At 34.1% G+C, this 12,373-nt stretch overlaps 2 protein-coding genes across 3 annotated transcripts in view; both read left to right on the top strand.

Moving 5' to 3' along the window:
* The window catches only part of sano (CABIT domain-containing protein serrano), a 42,197-nt gene that overhangs the window by 14,575 nt on the left and 15,249 nt on the right, over positions 1-12,373 (top strand). The window contains exons 1-3 of one of the 2 annotated variants that reach the window (XM_089839468.1): positions 2,312-3,052; positions 3,123-3,298; positions 3,922-4,009. The exons of the other annotated variant lie outside the window; for it this stretch is intronic. The gene's annotated coding sequence lies outside the window, so the exon portion shown is untranslated. Of the gene's footprint in view, positions 1-2,311; positions 3,053-3,122; positions 3,299-3,921; positions 4,010-12,373 lie in introns of those variants that run through there. 2 annotated transcript variants of the gene reach the window in all.
* LOC149673755 (uncharacterized) lies at positions 9,167-10,755 on the top strand. The gene is made up of 2 exons (XM_089839441.1): positions 9,167-10,025; positions 10,128-10,755. Exons 1-2 carry the CDS (start codon positions 9,776-9,778, stop codon positions 10,751-10,753), a joined length of 876 nt encoding a protein of 291 aa, XP_089695567.1. The 5' UTR covers positions 9,167-9,775; the 3' UTR covers positions 10,754-10,755.

Below are 12,373 nucleotides of genomic sequence, written 5' to 3'. Positions count from 1 at the left end.
ATTTCGTGTTTGGCAAGCGGCAACCCTTTGGAATGGAGGCATTGACATTTAGAATCAACTTATCGTCCTGCTCCGGGAAAATCGTTTTCCGCGTTATTATTAATTCCGCTATACCCAACTCTCAGGGTTCGTATCTACGAACAATGAAAATTACAATTCCGAGGTCTCCTTCGACAACTATTTAGTATACCCGGCGTACCTGTACTATCCAGTGATCCGTTAGAATATTCAATATGTAGATCATGAACGGACATAAACCCTTTAAATGATATCATACAAAAATTCCATTACCAATTAATTATTTAATAACAAAGACTAGAAAATAAAATATATTAAAAATTAATCTCTTCCTAATTAAAATCAGTGACGTAATTGAAATTACTTCAAATTATTTTGCAGAGATTATTTTTGAAAGTGTTTTACACCTTAGTTTGAAATAATTAATAAAAATAAAATAATAATAAGTGAAAGTCGTTTTTAAAATTCAAATTTAGAAAATAAATAAAAAATTTATATTAAAAAAGTTACGTTTAAATGCTGTGACGTCAAATGGTTAAAATTATTTTATAACAGTTGTTTTCGTGGTGATTTACACTTCAGGTTGAAAGTACTTAATAAAATTAAAATAATAAGTGAAAATAATTTTTAAAATTAAAATTTTTTGAATTTTTAATGTTAAAAATTAATAGCTTTCTCGAAAATGATTAAATTAAATTACAACATTCATAGTTGTTCGCCCCTCGGGAGATTAATAAAAATAATAATGCGTGAAAGTAAGTTTTAAAAATTTTAATTCGGTAAAAGAAAAAAAGAAAAACTTGAAAATATTTTGACCTCCAGATTTTTGATCTTTGCATAATTTTTCTTAAAGAATATATCAAAAAAAAAAATTAGATATTTAAATATGGGAAAAGAATTTACATATACTTTTCTCACCGAGCGCAGCTATAACACCGAAATTATTATAAAATAAATAAAAATTTTACGGAGTATCTTCCGATGCGTGTAAAATAAGTCGTTAAAAAAACCATACGATTTTATAACTAAATAACAGAGCGGCGCCAGTATCTATGCTTGATTTTTTAACTAAACATTTCTCTCCATATTATTCGGTATTCGGAGAGTCCCGAGCCAAATCCCAAATAAATCGATGCTCGGCAAGCAAAGTACAGAGTCCAAGATTCAATATGTCTGCAACTGGTTATATACACAGGGTGTAAAACTGCGTCTTAGACCAATCTAAAAATTTTCTATTTGGTTCACTTCATTTAATTTCTTCAAAGTATTTTGCTAGTACTCATTTAATTTCTCCTCTAGCGCTGCAGGCCTGAATTATCTCTGGTACCAATCAGTAACGAGGCTTTTCGCCAGTGAAGGTTTCCACCCTGTATATATACGTAAAAAATCCCAACTAACTCTATCAATAATACCACAAAAATTCGAGAAATGTTTAACGGTTCAACGAATACCGAAACAGGCTTATAATTGCATTTATACTCATCGTATAGTAAATACCCACTTCGGTGGTATATTTCTGATTTCTGGTAAACAACCAATGAAAACCTATTGAGGATTATCTTTAGTTCCGCCAAAAAATTGCTGACCAGTGACCACAACTCTGATCATGCTGATAATTAGTATATAGATTTTTATCTGACTCGATTAGAAATCGCTCAAAAATAATATAAATCAATCCATTCAAGCCTAAAAGAAACCTAATTTTTAAGCCTAATTATTAAAAATTAGGCCTAAAGTATGGTTTTACTGTCGTTGGTTGATTGTATGTGGACAACAAATTCGTTAGATATGGCTTAAAACAAAAGGACTTTGGTGTAAGACTGGTAACTTTGAAGCTCTATCTAACGTCTTTGTGTCCACATACGACCGAATGTCCAGTCTGAACCCTACTTCAAGCAGACGATACTGAAAGGGTCAATTCTAAAGAGGACTAGAAAATTAAGAAGAAATTAAGATTTGCAACACCAATTGCTACTTTTAAACAGTGATCTCTTTGAAAATAATTAATACTGAATGACCTTGAAATACCATTTTCTGTATGAACAAAGCGCGCACCCTCTTCTCATATCCCTTTATATATTTTATAATACCCCATGTTCGCGTCTTCTATAGAAAAATGACGTCACATAATTGCATATAGACGCGGTAACCAAACATTAAATATTATCTCTTTTGATATATATAGCGAACACACCTCTATGATTTTGCTATGAGCTTTGGCGACCTTTAAGAGGGGTGCTTCGGACCTTGCCCGCGGAGAGAGAGAGGGAGGGAGAGGGAGGACAATTTCGGTATGTACAGGTTATTATTAGGTGTTCTTTGAAGGGAGTTGGTTTGGGACTTCTCTTGTGATACCAAAATTACAGCTCCGAGGAACAGAGAGTTAGCTCTATCGTAAGAATAATATTAAGTATGAAAAAAATGTGTATAACCAGTTATAATCTAGCCAAAAAATGGTTGGTTCCATTATGAAAACGGGAGGGTAGTGTCTGAAGTTGAACACTTGGTCTACCTTGGCGCCAGTCATATCAAGCATTGGATTAAAAGAAGTAAAATTTATGAAACAAGATCAACCAAACCCTTTAACAGCCCTCGAAAATGGTTCCGTCAGACAAGGGGACAAACGTTGCCAGTCATTTATGAGTGCAATTTAACCTCTATCTGCTACTGACTGAAAACCTTGTAGTTTCAGTGATCATTCAGTTCCAAACCTGCAGGAGATGCTCTCTCACAAATGACTTGCTTACATTTTATCAGTTTCTTCAGAAATTTTAATTTTCGCCCAAAATAGTTTGGTAGGGTAGCATTGTTCAACTCATTCTTCGCAATTTAACCTTTTTGTTTAAGTTTAAAAGTGTCTTTGCGAAGAACTGTATCACCAACAACACATTGTACCTTTATATCTATGCGAGTTTTGTGGGCCGGACTTGAGTCCTATCTGTCATGCCTCATCACCCTGAGGTCTTTCTAATCGTGATTTCATTGGTTGGTAATCAACGCGAGTTCCTAGGCTCGCGCAAGGTGCAACATGCAGGTAATATTCGTCATAGATAATGATGACGCAATTTGACCTTTCAGGAACGTTTTAAAACTCTGTCCATTAGGTCACGGAGAACTTTTGAAATGATCTCAACAGAGGCTTAACTTCAATTTGAAGTCTTCAAATAACTAACACTTGGCTTGCTTCTGAAGTCACGAATTCATGGAGCTCCAGCCGTCTGTATCTTTCAAACCAATAAACCCTGGTCACTATTGGATCGTCTACCGGTTTTAAAACCAGGTATTGCGTGGAACAGGCGGTCTAAAGTCGTTGTTCTAGCCACCATCCAGGGTATTTCAAACCCAAAAAAAAGAACTCCACCGCTGGAGGGTTGGCAGGGTGGGCGGGAAAAGTTGAAACGGGGAACGGGTAAGGGGAAGGTAGGTTGAATAAACCAAAATCAAACTACGTTATACCTTTTTGATACCTGGATGGCTATACGCTGCTATGATGCGGCGGATTCGCTAGTAGTTAGTTACCTCGGGGGGGCTACGACGACGAGACCATAGAATACCTAACCCAAACAGCCTTGGTAAAAAGTTTTATACGGATTTCCAGTTTTCCTCTGGTACTTAGACCTTAGTTCAGATACCATCCGGGCGTCTGTGTACCAAGAAGACTATGTTCGTCTCGCGGTAGGACGCTTTATGTCGTCGCTTGGTGCCATAAATATCTTAACCCGTGTTAGAAATATAATTACCGGACAACGGTAGTGCATTTTTTGTTACTTAAATCTAATTAAAGTCATCTTAATTTCATTACCGTGGCCCGGGTGTGTGATTACAATTACTATAACGGATTTTATCTTAATTACCTTGGAACTAAATTAATTAACTAACCATCCCTGGATAATTATTTGCAAGTACACCTATGATGACACGACGCTGGTCAGTTTAACCTTCAAGGAACAGTGTCGAACAACATTTAAAGGCTCTCTTATTTATTTCTAAGGTAAGTTTTAATCTCATTTATAAGAAGACGTAGGCGAAAGTTATTCAAATTTTACGAACTAGATTTTTCGAGGTTTATGAATATGGTTCTTTTATGCAAATTTCAAAATTTAATATTTGTACCGTATACCTCTTTATATGGAGTTAAACTCTTTTGAAAAACTTGAGTATTTTTTTTTTCAGTAGAACCTTTTAAACGTTATTACGTGGGTTTAGGTTGACACTGTTTCACATTTTTTTTATTTTTTGAAAGAAGTTGACTCCATTGAATTTTATATACGTTTAATAATTTTGACTAAAATTTACCCAGAAGAAATTTTTTACCAAAAAGTTTAAAACGACCCACCTGTAGTTATTGTAATTTGACATGTTTAAACGTTCTCTATTTGGTTGTTTGTGAATTAAGTTTATGTGAAACGATTTTAAAATGTTTTATTATACAGGGTGTTCCTGAAATGGTAATTATAGGACCAAAGACCAGTGGGTTCTGTGAGAGATTTTGAGTCGAAAATGTAACTTTTATGGCATTTTGAACTAAGGGATACCCTCTACATGTTATGAACATTGGAGTGTTTTATGGTTGACCCCTTAATTAATGTAAGAAATGCTAATTCAATTAAAGGGTCACTCGTAAAACACTTCAATCATAACTTGCTTAGGGTGACCCTTAGGGTGAAATATCATAGAAGTTACATTTTCAACTCAAAATGACCCATAGAACTCAATGTTCGGTCCTAACACCCTGTATACTGTTTGAGTGACTTGGTAGTCCATTGTAAAATGTAACAGACATTTTTTACCCGAACACTTGAAGTTGAAATGTCAATGTTCAACAAAAATCAAACCTATTTGAATGAATCAATATAATCAACATATTTTCATCATTTTTATGACATCACTTCAAAATTTAATTTAGTCATCAACTATATAGCATTAAAATTAAAGATAATTTCGAAAATATCGTCATAGCTAAAGTTAAAAGTCATATCACGAGTGTTTTATGTTTATTTTTTTTTTAGGTTTAGATTGTAATGAAGATGGTTAAAATAATTCAATAGCAGACGATAATTACGACTTTAGTTTTCATTATTTTTTTTATTTAAGAAACTATATAAGAACGTCCTTCAATTTTTAGTTTTATAAAACGCATTGCACGATTGAGGCGATGTTAAAATAGCTATTCCATCATTTTATTATTACATTCTCTGTCGTCCATTCTTTTTAAGAAAATTTCTCTTTTAAAGACTTCGGCTCTTTTTAACAAACAAATCACCTTGAATTTCGTTAAAATTATTGTATTTTCCCCGTCTTATAGTAAAAGACACGTATTGTCCCCCTTTCTTCTCTACATTAAAAATAAACGTTACGCGAATCGAATTCTAAAGACGAAATTTGAGAAGAAATTTTGAATATATTAATCACGTGACATTACTTTATTATTTCTTATAGCACGTGGAATTCTACAAAAAAAGGCTTAACAAAAATTGGTTATATATTAACAGAGCACGTGCTATAATTATGTTCGATAAGGAAACTGTTTTGTTTTTATTTTTAAATTTGGAGAAATTTCAAAATTTAAAACAATTCCTAAGCCTAATTTTTCCCTAATAGTCTATTGATTGCAATACTGGGCCTATATCCTATACTTTATTATTAAAAATACGTGGGTTTTAAAGTTTAAATATTTTTCAAACATCGTAATAGTTTAAAATATTTTTTAACTTTAAAATAGTAAAAATTCCCCCAAAGAAGTTCCGTTTGGCGTTTGCTATTTTATTAGAGATAATAGGTAGACAAGTGAATGAACAGTGCTAGTAATTTGCTATTGCAATTCAACCTCTATTTACAACAGACTGAAAAGCTCGTAGGCCCTAGTTCAGTTCAATTCAGTTCCAAACCCTGCATGCAGGAGATGTTCTAATAACAAATTAATGTTAAGAATCGGAGAAAGGGGGAGGAATTGTTTTCTAGCCCCTTTTAAGTTTAAAATTGATGAAAAAGCCTTTGGTTAAGTTATTTAAATGTATTTCCACAATATTTTAAATGTTTCCGACGATATTACGCGAGCTATTCCGCCCTCTTTTTTTGCTATTGTACTTATTTGAATAAATTTTATTCTGGCGCCACCTCTATCATTCGAGTATGTGTAAAGGTGCTTTAGAAAGGTCAAGAGCCCCTATATATTGCTAAAATACCTATATCTCTATACGGTTTTTTTTATAGCACTAGCTGGGCCCCCACACTGTACGTAGGTAGTCTATAGCTAGGCCTATTAATCACTTTGATTTATATATATATATATATATATATATATATATATATATATATATATATATATATATATATATATATATATATATATATATGTATGTACGAAATTCCCAGAATCGTATAGGCTAGAATAGGGGTTGGATACTTGAATTAAATAAAGTTTTCAAGTTGGTTTAAAACCCATTTAGGGGTTTCGTGGTATCAGAAGGGGATAATAGAAGAAGGATGACACTCTGTATCCTCTTAATACTTCAGTTATGTAACGTCATTCTTCCCAGACTCACCCTTAAGTTTGCTTTCATTTATTTATTTATTTATTCCCGCTCATCAAACTACAAATGGGCATCGCACCTTAAGGTGAATTCTATAATTGTTTGGCACTAAATCCCCACCAATCATCCCACAAACCTCGTCTTGACGAGGGACAAAAATGCGCAAGCGCGTCTTGCCAAATATTTAAACGCTAATAGAGTAATGATGAGGGAACTATTTGTCGCGTATGTGATTCGGTTTAGTAACCTTGCTCTAAATGTTCCGATGTTGGGAAGAATGACGTTACACTTACCCCGCTTTGTGGTACACTTCTCTCGAAGAGAAGTATTATATACTTCAGGTGGTATGCACGAGAAAGGGGTTCGTTAGTGTTCTAGTAGTATATCAAGGTCTTAAAGCACTCTTTGATTAAAGCTAGACCTGCAGGGTACACGTAAACAACTTAGGAACTGTACCGTTTCTGGGTATATCAAGGTCACTGAAAATTAACTAATTATTTTTAAGGTTTGAAGATTATGTTCCCCTAAGTTCAACTGTTACTAAATTGGTATGCAAAAATTACTTTCGGTCCTCTTTAGAATTAGTTATAAATAATAATAATAATAAAGTTAAAATCCGAAGCCAAAATAATTTTGATAGAGATGAAGTATCCGATCCCTTGTAAAGTGCGCGTGAATTTTGCGAAAGTGATCAAAGAGGTATGCAATTTTGTCTCAAATAAAATCAAAATTAAATCTATAGCAACAGCGTCGGGACTGAAGAAATAATTTTTTATTTTATTTTCTTTCGGCGTTTGTTGAATTATACCCTTTGGGTTTAAAGATTTTTAGGCTTAACTATATGCTATGGCGTCCTTGGTTAGTTGTTCAATGGCTTTTGCGCGAATCTATAATGTATTTTTAATAGTAATTTAACTATCTCTGGGATTCAAGAAAGGATTATTTTTTTATTCTAATGTGTTTTCTTCTTTGTTTTATTTGAATTTAAAGTTTTTCATTAATTCATTCAAATGGCGTATACCTTTAACTATAAAAGGATTAGAATGTTCAAAGAGATATTTTAAAATTCCATTAGTTTTCCTTCAATTTTTAGTCTAAATTGATTTTCCCTGACCAATTTTAATACCCATATCTGTAGGGAAAAATTGTTTAGAAAATGCCACGAATTTATAAATATATCAGTTTCAGCAGGAATGCATAAAACTAATCGGAATGATCGTGTAGCCATTTTCTCAACGTATCTAGACAAATTTTGTGGAAAAACTAGGTAAAATAATTAATACTTATGACGAATTTTACCTGACGAATAATCTCTCTGACCTTTTGTTGCTCCCAGATAAAGAAATCACAGGTAGAAAGACGTCAGAATTATGACGCTTGGCATGTAGTACTTAAGCCAGGCCCACAAAGCCCACGTAGATATTAACATGGATGATTCCAAGTAGCTATATGTATTCCTTGTTCCAGCTATTACTAATATAGGAGAATTTCATAACCAATATATCTGATTTTTAAAATTACAATTAAGTAAAAACCCATGACTAAATTCTGATATTTTGCACCCATTTTCAAAATAATTAACTTTTCCAAGATGTCAAAAATTTTCCAGGTAATGATGAAATTCTGGATTACGATGTAATCTTTAAAACCCAACCCTTTTTAGTGCTAAAATAATAACGAGTAACCCGTAATCGGTGTACAGGTAATCTAAAATTAATTATCTATACTCGGATACTTAAGATTACTTCTTTAATTAACTATATTAATTAATTAAAAACAGATAGAAAGAAAACTTAACCTTCACCTTGAACGCGATAATTCCGTTAAAACAGTTCAAAATGAACTCGAAAATTTATAAATTTTCAAGTTAATTAATACATAAACCACACCTTGACATTTTGAATTGTTTAATTTAAACAACAATATTATTGGTTAAAAATTTAGCCCTTAAGTTAAGGAGGTCACGGATTCATATAGAAAACCTAGGTATATTACTTCAACTACATTTGTGATTTTTGTTCAAAAAATCACTGAACCGTTAAGTTGACGTTATTGAGGAGAGGGCCAAGCTAGTCATACGCGTAATCGTAACATTGTTTTTTTCGTACAAACATTTTACAATACTTTCAAATTGATTGGAAATTTTTGGGTGGGTTGGTTCAGTTTAGTTCAAAATAGTGTATTTTCAATATATTTATAAGGAGAACTGCAAGTAACTTATCAGCAATAAGTATAACACTTAAAGGGAGGGGAGGGGGCGAAAAGGAAAATCATGTGATTTTTTTATATCGATTCTTCTACTAATTATAAGATCAATCTGCATATTTTATTGCAGCATACGGGAATTATCTCAGAGTGATTTTAAAATTGAAATTAGTTTAAGATTTCATGGATAATTTGAAATTTGCACCTCAGACCAATCACATAACGCCCTGCCTTCTTGTTAATTGCACCTCCGACCAATCACAGAACGCCCTGCCTTCTTGTTAACAAGAATATTTAAGTTCTGTATCACGTGCTACGATTGTCACATGGCGCGTAATTTTTATCAAATCTCGCGCTAAATTTCTTTCGACACGACAAATTTTCTTAACCAAAAGACAGGGCGTAACGCGAGGGGTCGGTCATTCATGAAATCCCGTACGCTACCCGTGAAATCCAACTTTTGAAATCCGAAATCAAAAGCAAAATCAGAAATCAGGACTGAAATCACAAAATCAGTATTGAAATCACAAAATCAGTATTGAAATCACAAAATCAGTAAAGAAATCACAAAATCAGCAACGAAATCACAAAATCAGCAACGAAATCACAAAATCAGCAACGAAATCACGAAATCAGTAACGAAATCACAAAATCAGAAACGAAATCACGAAATCAGTAACGAAATCACGAAATCAATAAAGAAATCCAAAGAAAATCGGAGGTAAAATGAAATAAACAGACCCGTTTTGAAGCTTATCCGTTTTGCCACGTTTAAAAAATCGCGCCATAGCTTGAGTTACGGCTATAGCTACATCTGGTGACCATATTTACGCGGGAAAATGCCAACGCCTCACAATCACAACTAGTCGAAACGTGCTCGTGCCAGTGTTGTAGTAAAAGCTTTACAGTTTCTCGCGAGAAAGGGTAATTGCGATTTGACCGAGGATTTCGCACATTTTACTTAAATTTACGAAAAAACTATTGTTTAATAACTACGTGTTTACTGAATTTATTTCATTATGGCAAACAATGAAAATGAACAGTGTAAAAAAACTGCAAGTGAACTATTTGTGCTCAAAATGAAGGAAGAACTTCCGCCGCAAGTGTTTGCTTGTTTAATTAATACTGGTTATGATTCTTTTGAATCTATCAAGAAACTTGAAGAACCGGAAAACATTCAGAAATTAGAACAATACATCAGGGATAATAATGAGATATTTGACGAAGAAGACGCTAAGTCAATGTTTGGAGTATTTTTCAAAAGCAGAAGTAAGTTTCGATTTCTTCCTGGACATTATCATAAGCTCGAAGCTTACGCTAAAACATTAGTCGAAATGCCCAAAACGACAATGACACTGAAGAATTTCTCAGACCAGAAAGCTGCTCCTAAAAGGTACACCAAAGGTACACCAGCACGGACTTTTACCTTTTCCAAGCCCATCACCGAAATTGACCTGACAAAGAACAATGACACGCGAAACATCGAATCAACCAACAATGACATTTCAAGCAAAGAAGCGTTGAATAATTCACCAATAAATGAGAGAAGTGAAGTTTTTGAAGATGCCACAACAGAGACCGCTGATAACTTAATTATAAGTGGTCTACGACAACAAATTGAAAAATACAAGAAAAATTCGACATGTGCAAAATTCTCTAATTCCAAAGAAGGCACCAACTACGAGATTTTGTCTGGAAGTTCACAGTCTAACGGTGTTTACCGAATAAACTGTTTAGTTTGTGGGAAGATGAGTGTCTTGAACAGAACATCTTCTGGATTAGGATATAGCGCCTCAAATTTTTATAGGCACATGAAAAAATGTTTTGAAAAGCCTAAGCCTAAATTGCCGCTTGTTCAAACTACCTTACGATTTACCGAAGAGCAAATTTCCAGAAGCCCCCATGATCAAGAAGTTGTTGGAATAAACATTTCTCAAGATTCAAGCGGAAACAAGACCAAAGATGGCCCTGAAAATCGTGAAGCGGATTTTCATTAGACCTCCCTTCCAGGGAAGTAGCTGAGAAGGGAGGGTCGTCTAGCATGTCTTCCACAAACTTAAAAAGAAAAACTTTTAATTTTTCAAGAAATGAGCGAAAGAAACGCATGTTTTTGGCGGCTGCTAATGATTCTTCACAAACTAAGCTTGATGATTTCTTCCCCACTTTAAATCAAATAGAGAACATTGCTAGAGAAAATGAGGGTATTTTTAAAGATTTAAGTTTGAAGTTGAGTAACCCTGAATCAAGCATTTCACAAGCAAATCCAGCAACAAATACAAATATTGGAGGATTTCTAAAACACTTATGGAACAACTGTCATTCAAGAACTAAGAGACATTCAGAAAGCGTGAAAAAATTTAGCACGGCACTTTTTATATTTGCTGGGTCTTTGGCGTATTCTTTTGTTGTTCAAAATTTACCATCAGCTTTACCATCCTTACGACAAGTCCGACGATATCTCTCAGAGGAAAGAAATCCAATCAAAGAAGGAGAAATTCGCATAGTTCAAGTATTGGAGCACCTTAAACGTTATAAAGTACCACACAAATTTGTGTCAGTTGCTGAGGATGGAACTCGTATTCTTAGTAGAATCGATTACGACCAAGCAAGTAATACTTGTGTCGGATTTGTTAGACCATTGAATAAGAATGGTTTTCCGAATATGCAGTCCATGGAATTTTCTTCTTACGAAACAGTTGTAGAATATTTTGAAAAGGAAGCTAAGGCAAACGTAGCATACGTTTACGTGGTACAGCCACTGCACCCCAACACTCCTCCATTATGCTTAAGCGTTTTTGGGACTGACAATAAATTTTCGAGTACAGACATAATAACAAGATGGAAGACCATAATTTCCGAATGTGCAAAAGTTGGGATTACCGTTGCATCTTTTTCAAGCGATGGTGACCCGAAGCTTCTTAAAGCCATGGTTAATGAATCCTCTCTATTTGATTTACACGTGCCACGTAATCCAAACATACCAGAAGAATGGACTTGGATTTCAAACATCTCTTTAAAGCCACCATTCTACTATCAAGACCATGTTCACGAAGGAACGAAACTAAGATCCAGAATTCTTAAAGATTCAGTGGTCCTTCCAATGGGTAATGAAGTTGTTTCCATCTCGCATCTAAAAATGTTGTTGTCAACTTGTTCTAAGGCGGAGCACGGCTTAAAGGAGTCGGACCTAAACCCCAAGGATAAGCAGAATTTCGCTGCTGTTGAGCGACTTTCATCTTTTAATATCGAGCGACTCTTAACTGAGAAAATTCCCAACAGCAAAGCTACAGTTGTGTACTTAAAGATAATGAGAGCGGTAACAACATCTTTTCTGAACAAACAAAAAACATTGATTGAGAGAATTGAAGAAGTTTGGTGGGCTGTTTTTGTCTTACGGTTTTGGAGGTTATGGATAGAAAAATCAGAATTCTATAGCTTGAAAGATAACTTTGTAACTCAAAACTGTTTTTCTGGCATAGAGTTAAACGCCCACAGTCTCGTTGCTCAATGTTTAAGCGATGATAGCTGTCGAGACTTCTTATACCCTCATTTAACAGGGTCACAGGCATGTGAGAAATTATTTAGATCCTTAAGAAGTATGTCTACAGTCTTTTCTA

Source organism: Phalangium opilio, unplaced genomic scaffold, assembly GCF_054372755.1.
Source record: "Phalangium opilio isolate 3A_F unplaced genomic scaffold, DU_Popi_V2 ptg000048l_1, whole genome shotgun sequence".
NCBI classification, from domain to species: Eukaryota; Metazoa; Arthropoda; class Arachnida; order Opiliones; family Phalangiidae; genus Phalangium; species Phalangium opilio.
The sequence above is the reverse complement of the archived record's forward strand: the minus strand, read 5'-3'. Positions and strand labels throughout refer to the sequence as shown.

What these genes read in the sequence shown, in the direction of transcription:
- LOC149673755 (XM_089839441.1), top strand. Translation starts at nt 9,776, where the DNA reads ATGGCAAACAATGAAAATGAACAGTGTAAAAAAACTGCAAGTGAACTA. An exon ending in AGTATTTTTCAAAAGCAGAA is followed by an intron (nt 10,026 to 10,127) that starts GTAAGTTTCGAT and finishes AGAATTTCTCAG; the next exon opens with ACCAGAAAGCTGCTCCTAAA.